Raw genomic sequence first — 8,667 nt, 5'->3', positions numbered from 1 at the left:
TAAATCATCCTATCTAGTTGCTTTGGTGAAGGCAACCGAAAATGACCATGCATAACCGGGTCAAGTACTTACCAAATATAGTTACGGGCTTAGACACTAATCCAATATAACCTTCTGTTTGAAAGCTTGATTAATGATTCCCTGAGAATACATGTAGATTTGAGGGTCAACACAAGGTTGGTGGAGTTACAGGTTTTCTTCTATCAGCAGTAATGATACTTTTAAAAAGTCCAAATAGTATTTTATTTGTAAGTATAATCATACTAAAAAAATTGTGTTTGTAGAGAGTCTTTGAATAAGCTTTGAAAACTAGGAAAGTAACGTTGCATAAGTAAATGAATACTTAAAATAGTTTTAAAAGAAACCAAACCCATGGTTTAAGTAAGAGTGAGAAAGAGATTCTAGTTAATATTTATAATGAGTCCTATTAACTGAACTATGTAACTAGATGTAATCCTTAAAATGCTTCATTGGACGTCATAGGTAAAGACTTACGATTTTATACAAATAAAGCTGTACATATAAAGTTATAAGGATAAATGAATATATGGATAAAGTTATATGCCAATGTTGTAGTTAGCAACCGCAGATACATATAAAGTTGTACAAATATACATATAAAGTGATTACGTAAAGTTTGACTATAAAATTTAGTAACTAAGGTGTGTGTGTGTGTGTGTATATATATATATATACATATATATATATATATATATATATATATATATATATATATATATAATTATATGGATAAAAGTTGAGTATGTTCGATAAGTGTAACAGTGTATGATATTCGTTTAAATAAGTGACAAATCTTATGAGAGTGTACACAAGCACATGTAAGAATCTATAATTTAAGTTTTATAGCTTATATATATATATATATATATATATATATATATATATATATATATATATATATATATATATATATATATATATATATATAAGTTGAAAAGTACAAAGTTGATAACCGTTTACGACACATGTTTTATGACAAACTTTTTATACATAAAATCATAGCACTTTGTAGTGGTAAGATATATTATTATTATTAGTCGTAATATATTTATAACAACTATAATATATCTATATAACATATTTTGACAAGTTTATATGCATATGAGGTGTTATTTAGCAAAATTACATATATAGACTAATTGTAAATTTGTAAGTGTTTTCTGAAAGCAAATAAGGTATAACACATGTATTCTCGCACGAAATATATAAAAGCGTTAAAATGGGGTCGTAAACACTCACCTTAATGTGTGATTGTCAGTTTATTTTGAGATACTTGACGCGGGAAACCACAACTTGACACTTCTAAAACGAACCACCGAGGCTATTTTTGTTACCTATTCAACCAAAGGAAAGTTTTGGTATTATTTAACAAATGTGGGAATTTTTTGTAATTTAAATAAACCATAAGGGTTGATTTACTAAAATAAATAAATTGAATCCAAAAGAGGGTATATTTTAAAATATTTGGAATGGAAGTTTGAGTCTAGGACTTGTTTTGTCAATACTTTCTTGAGGAGGGATGGTTTTAACTAAAAAATATAGAAGTTTTGAGAATTGGAACAATTTTGATAAAAAGAAATTCAATGGGAGGGTGGTTTTAATTATTTGAAATGGAAGTTTGGGGGTTTTGATCACGAACGAAGATACAAAAGAAAATAATGGTGGTGGTGGACACTTATGATAGCAACAACAAACAGGAGGTGGTAGTTAGAATAACAAACGCCAACAGGTGGTAGTGGGTGGCTTGCCGTGGAAGCCCCTGATGCCTTGCTTCATTTTCTCCTTGTCGGCAACACACAACGAGAGGGAGGGGTGAGTTGGAGGTGGAGGCAAGTTGGAGGGGTGTTTAGGAGGGTTGCTGGTCGGAAAATAGTAAAAGAAATGGTGGCTGGTGACGATTTTATGGTGGTGGAAAGGTGGTGTTTTCTAAACCAAGAAAGAAAGAATGCGGACACGTGATGTTGCTGATGAGTTGTGAGGATTTGAGGGAGGTTAAGGTCCCTTTTATAGCTATGCATCACCCTCACAAATCCATGATGTCATAGCCCCTTAGATACTTACATATACAAGACATAACATGCTTATACCTCTTTGATCAAGATTGTAACTAAGAGAGGGATGGTAGAGGAAGAGGGTAATGTGGGTAAGTGGGAAGGAAGTCCAAAATCAGATTTTTTTATGTCTAGAAAACATAGGTGGGCCCCAATGATGTCACAATTTCAATAAATGCCCAAAACAATCCTAGTTTGGTGTATCGAGATCCCGACATCAAATAATTTTTTCGAAAGTGCTGTATGATAGAGTCGAGTTCAAGGATTCCAAAAACCAAAACAGATTAATTTTTTGAATTGTAGAACTCTGAGAAATCGTGTTTAAAGTTTCATGTCTAAGTGACCCGAAATGCTCGAATTTTTGACTTTTGCAAATATTTTCACTAAAAATATTTCGAGTATGAAAATAAATATTAGACCATAACCTGAGTCCGAAAACGATCTCAGAATTTCCATCTGAGGTGTGCAAGTGCCTCGACGGATCGATTCGATTTTAACAATTTTAAGAATGTTTTATTGGTTTGTTTTCTTATAACTGTTGTAACTTTTGCATACAAACTCTGTTGTGGACGTTCTTTATATTTTTGGAAACATGCAAACATGTACTATGAGACTATAATGTTTTCTTCGCTGAAAAAAAAATGCTTAATAAGAATTTTTAGTTTTTCAGACGCATTAAGGTTGCAGTTAAAGCTGTTTGATTCGTTCGACAGTTTACACATTTGGAAGTAAAATACCATTTGGTATCTTATAATTGTTGGAATGAAATCATTTATTTTACAAAAGATGCACTAAAACTCAATGAGTAAAATTACAAAGAGATTTACTATGAATTGACTATCTACAGTTTTAGATATAAATTTCGGGATGTCACAACTTTTCTTGCCTACCTCTTGACAACCTTTTGCATCCTCTTTTGAAGCATCATCACTACATAAGGGGTAAGTTTATAACTATATAGCCCAATGCAAGAAAGCATTAGGATTTTTTTTTTTCATTTAACAGGTACAAAATATCTACTTGTTTATATATTATTTTACCCCCAAAGACACTGTGTTGAATATAAATCCGTTGAATCATCTCACATATAATCTCAACGAGCACCATTATAGTTAAATTTTGTTCATCTATCGATAATATGTTGATGAAATCTAGAATATCAAGGCTTATTATTGAAACAGATGTTCAGTCATGGTCGCCTGAGATCCAATGTTATATTATAGTCTATCAAAAATTTGTTCAAAATCAGACATTCTATATGATTTGCATAACTGCCAGAACAAATGTTTATTAATCTACTTCGACTAATCGTAGACTGCAAAGTAACAACCATAATATTACAAAATAACCATAAGATGATTATAGGAATATTTAACCAACGGAAAAGTCTATCGAGCGTTAATATTGGTTGTGAGTATTACTTCCCTAACACCTCTCTGATGCATTCCTTCAACTTCATCATAAACCATGTACAAGATTCGACAGTAATATCACGTTTAGAAAAAACTCTATAGGCGTGATTTGGTGGTATCCGTCCATTGCAAATGTTGTGAACATTAAGCGGGGTAGTCTCCCTTTCATATGGACACTACCTATAAAGATATTTGATAGTATGCAAGTGAGAAATCTATGAACCCACATTTTTAGCAACATTAATTCTAACAAAATTAATAATTGAAAATTAAAAATTAATATTTGGCAAAATGTTTTTTTACCACACATACAAGAGCCACAAAAACACAACTATAAATGGTTTATAATATTTCTCATGATGTTGGTGAAACTTGCGATGATGGTTATTTTAAGGTTGTGCAAGTAAACAATGAGCTTTGGTAAAGCTTTCTTTGTGATCACGATATGGAACTCATTTTAAAATATTGTAAAACATAATTACGAAATCTTGTTTATATGTTGAAGAAAAGATAAGATAAAACATGGGATATATATTGCAAAGATTCGGAATATGTGTCCAAAATGTATATCTAGAATCTACAAAAACAACATTGAATGTATGTTTGGGATGTTAGGATGTAAGATGTTAGTCTGGAGTTAACTACGTCAATCCGGATGTACGTTGTTATTAGATTTTAGAACAACTCTACATCAAGGCTCATCGAGCTAACACTTCTAGAACGAACGTAACTTCTTCGAAATGAGGTGTTTTGGAGAAAGTTGTTAGTTTTCAGAAAACGAAAAAAAAAGATTACTTTTTAATAAGGTCATTTGTATGGGTTAATTTAATTAATATCCATGCCTTCACCAAACAAAATTTACTTTATATAAATAATTTGCAATTTTCATGATATTAGTTCAAAATTCTTTTTTTCATCAATTTTATCATGAAAACTTTAAAATGTAAAATCATTTTCTCAATGCTTCATTTTAAAATATCCTTATCATATTAACTCAAAATAACTAGTTTTTATGTTTTAAAAATAAGTTGCAAGCTACTAATATTGTTATTTTAACTTGTAGCTAACAAACCATATAAAATCTTATATATCTACCCTGATAAATGAATGTTTTTTTGCCACATGTCAATCTATAATGAGTTTTGATACTTGTTATTTTATGATATTTTTTAAATAAATAATATCCATATGTCAAGTTATGTTTTTTTTTTTTTTTTTTTTTTTTTTTTTTTTTTTTTTCAATTTTTAAAATAAGAAGCCACATAATCTTATACTTATATATGTAAAGTATCAAATGTAATAAATATTATAAGAAATTACGATTAATATATTTCTTCATTCCTTATTTCAAAATTTTATGTTAAAAAATACTTATTATTTACATTTTAATATTTTATTTGTTTTAATCAACCCGTGTAATACATGTGTTTCACACCTAGTCCTCTTTAATAAATGAATGTTTTTTTTTGCCGTTTGTCATATTCTTATTCAATTTGTGATTATTTTAAATTAATTTTTAAATATCATTTTGTGATTATTTTAAATTATTTTTTTTTTCCACATGTCATTTTATGAGTTTTTTCTATTTTATAAAATTCCACATAATATTTTATTGTAACAATTGCAATAAATGTAGTAATAAATGAATATCAATTTCATTAAGAAACTTATCTTCTAATTTCAAAATTTCTAAAATTAAAGTTTATTAGTTTCTTTTCTTTATTTAAATTATCTTTTTAATTTAAAAGATAAAAAAACATTTTCATTATAATAATTTATTATTTTTCTAATTTTTTTATTAATTCAAAATTTTCAAATATTATAACTTGTATATTTAACTTTATTTATTTATTTTTATTATTTTTTTTTTAAATTAACCCATTTAATACATCGTTCTCACCTTATTATTATAGTAATATAGGATTAAACACAACCACACTTTTGTTTACTATGGCCCATTTATATGGATATTTTAATTTCTTTTGTTAAAAGCCACACGACGTTTGACTTTAACAATCAACCCTTTTGTGACTTTAACAATCAACCCTTTTGTGACTTTAAACATCCAATTTTAATGAATTTAAATTTGAAACACCAAAAAAAAATGATCTTGTTTTTAGATATTTATTTCTTATGAAAGAAAAATATATTGTTAGAGAAAAAAAAAACTTCACTTATTCTTATGAACATCTTCACGAGTAATATCGACATTTTCAATATGAGTTGGTATATAAATAAGTCAATAACATAAATAAATTGCATGCCGGCCAACAAACACTTGCTTAAACCACATTATATATAATGGAAATTTGGTAGTCATCAATGCCTCCAATCTCCGTATCTCTTTCCAGGAAAATCAACATCATCTAGGTTGACTATAAACCTCCAACTTCATCTATAATGGAACAACTATTACAAATTGTCCTTCAACTTCCTATTTTTTATAATCAATAATTATGTTGACAGGTGGAGGTGGTAGTGGTGGTGGTGATGGTAAGGAATCTCAACCCTCCACCTCATCCTACATAGAGTACTCACAACCATGTCGTCAATTCGAATTTCCTGAGATTCTTTTAGCAACCAATAATTTTGATGAATCATTACTAATTGGTCATGGAGGCTTTGGAAAAGTTTACAAAGGAAACATTATAAACGGATCAACCGTTGTCGTTTCTGCCATTAAACGGTTGGATTCCATGTCCACTCAAGGGGCTACAGAGTTTTGGGCGGAAGTTGAGATTCTTTCCAAGTTGCGACACTGTCACCTTGTATCTTTATTCGGTTATTGTAATTATGAAAAAGAGATGATCCTCATCTATGAATATATGCCTAATGGAACACTCGAAGACCACCTCCATAAACTCGATACTCCTCTTTCTTGGCTTCAGAGACTCAAGATTTGCATAGGTGCTAGCCGAGGGTTAGACTATCTCCACACTGGCACAGGAATCGAGGTTGGGGTTATACATCGTGATGTCAAGAGCTCCAATATTCTGTTACATGAAAGTTGGGCAGCTAAAATTTCCGACTTTGGGTTATCCAAAATAGGTCCAACGAATCAGCCATTGACATATGTCAAGACACTTGTAAGAGGGACTTTTGGGTATCTAGACCCTCATTATTATTCAACTGGAAGGCTAACAAGGAAATCGGATGTGTATGCTTTTGGAGTGGTTTTGTTTGAAGTGTTGTGTCGTAAGCGTGCTGTGGATACGCGTGTTGATGAAAGTTTGGCAACATGGGCTCAAGGTTGTATCAAAGAAGGGAATTTAAAGCAAATAGTTGATATTAATATAAAGGATCAAATATCCCCAAAATGTTTGAAGGAGTTTGTTCGAATTGCAGAGAGATGTTTGCACAACAATCCGAAGCATCGCCCTACCATGGATGAGGTTGTGGTTGGTCTTAATTTTGTGTTGACATTACAACACAAAACCAATACTACCAGTAGAACAAAATTTGGAAGAATGCTTCATATGTTTCCCTTCACCCTAAAGAGAGAAAATTCTGGTATTTCAGTTTGCTCTTATTGAATTGTGTCATTGTGTGTAACTGTTTTGTGTTTTCTTCTTTTATTTTTGTAATCTGTTTGTATCAATCTATTTCAGCCAAAGTTGATTCAAATCTATTAAAAAATACCAAGGGAAACAGTGCAAATGATATTGATACTGCAGGGGATGACAACAAGGATTTAACGATTCCTATTCCAAGTTTAGGTGTATCAATGTTTTTTGATTCGAAAAGGCAAGCAGAGTTACCTAGGTAAGCCTTGTTCTTAAATTGGCTACTCAGGATCTTGATCCTCTTGATACTAAAGTAATAACTTTATTTTGTTGTGAACAGGTTAAAAGAGCTTCATACACTGAAAGGGTATGTTGAATCAGTGATTAAGTCCAAAGGCCTTGATATTGAAACAATGCAACAATACTACACCATTTAAGTAGCCGATAAGGCGATAACACAATTTTGGAACAACATAATCAGGAATTAGGAAAGCACAATTTTACACAATGTTTTTTTTTTTTGATAGCCATGTGTGAGGTGTGTGAATAAGCAAGCAGATGAGAGTGGGATATACGCCATCTGTAGTTGACAAGAACAATGTACTATTTGATACTTGTATATCATGCTTTTTTCCCGATTATAGCAATGTGTTTGAATATTGGATACTTCGATTTCAACTATGTTTAATAGATATCCATACTACTAGTTCTGTTAAGATCAGATCTAAAATGTTGGGTAGGTCGAGCTTAACATATCATATGTTTGTCGGTTGTTTGTGTATTCGAATTCAATTAAAACATGTATTAACTCCTAACCTGAAATCATATGTACATATCCAATTTGCATGATTCAAGTAATAATCGCTTAGACTAACAAAAGTTTGAAAAAAAAAAAACGAACAAAATAAGAAAAGCAACAAAAATGTGTCCCCCAGGTGTATTCTCGGTTTTGGCTAGAAATAAGAGGAAGTAAAAGTGTTTTACGCTCTTTCTTAGTACCACGTGTTATATATATTTTTTATACCAAAATCTTTGAAGTCCAAAAAAAATATATACATCAACATTATAAACCATTCATTATGATATTATTTTAAAATTAACGTTGAAAATTATTATTTTTATAAAATATTTATTTCCAATTAATTGCAAAAGTTATAAATATTTATCAAGAATTAAATTCTTATAATATTCAATTTATGTCCTATAGATCATATGTTATTAGTAATATCATTATAAAATGATTTGTGAGCATATAGATCATTTCATGTTTGGCAATCTCTAAATGATCGAATGATTGAGAGGTTCCGAATGAATCTGCCTCTAAATGAAAACATGTTTTTCAGTCATTGAATTGACAAACCAACGCTTTCAAGGGATACATATACCAGAGCCTTGTTGAACCATTCAGATGCGGAAAATTGACAAACCAACGCTGATTCAGACCCAACCACTTAATAGAACTGTTAAGAGGCTTACCAAACAACCCTCACTCAAAATACTTCATTCAAAACTTGATAACTATATGTAAGTCAAACTTTAAAAAAATAAAGTTAATTTATTATTCATATCTCAACAAGAATGGCTTTGATTATTGAGGGATGTTTTTGTAAGAGTATATATTGTAACAAGATTTGTTTTATATATTTTTAGTATGGTTGTTAGGCTTGGTAATCAAGAATT

General features: G+C 30.2%; 1 protein-coding gene across 1 annotated transcript; it reads left to right on the top strand.

Annotated features, from left to right (window-relative positions):
- The first annotated feature begins 5,914 nt into the window (after nucleotides 1-5,914).
- LOC145017605 (receptor-like protein kinase FERONIA) lies at nucleotides 5,915-7,634 on the top strand. Its single transcript, XM_078975603.1, has 3 exons — nucleotides 5,915-6,994; nucleotides 7,093-7,246; nucleotides 7,328-7,634. Exons 1-3 carry the CDS (start codon nucleotides 5,941-5,943, stop codon nucleotides 7,422-7,424), a joined length of 1,305 nt encoding a protein of 434 aa, XP_078831729.1. The 5' UTR covers nucleotides 5,915-5,940; the 3' UTR covers nucleotides 7,425-7,634.
- The last annotated feature ends 1,033 nt before the right edge of the window (nucleotides 7,635-8,667 follow it).

The sequence above is a fragment of the Lactuca saligna genome, chromosome 9 (genome assembly GCF_052625555.1).
Source record: "Lactuca saligna cultivar CGN05327 chromosome 9, ASM5262555v1, whole genome shotgun sequence".
Lineage (NCBI taxonomy): Eukaryota > Viridiplantae > Streptophyta > Magnoliopsida > Asterales > Asteraceae > Lactuca > Lactuca saligna.
This window is presented reverse-complemented; position numbering and strand designations above follow the sequence as displayed.

Coding starts and splice junctions, on each gene's coding strand:
- LOC145017605 (XM_078975603.1), top strand. CDS start 5,941: ATGTTGACAGGTGGAGGTGGTAGTGGTGGTGGTGATGGTAAGGAATCT. Junction 6,995..7,092: donor CCTAAAGAGAGAAAATTCTG/GTATTTCAGTTT, acceptor AATCTATTTCAG/CCAAAGTTGATTCAAATCTA. Junction 7,247..7,327: donor AGGCAAGCAGAGTTACCTAG/GTAAGCCTTGTT, acceptor TGTTGTGAACAG/GTTAAAAGAGCTTCATACAC.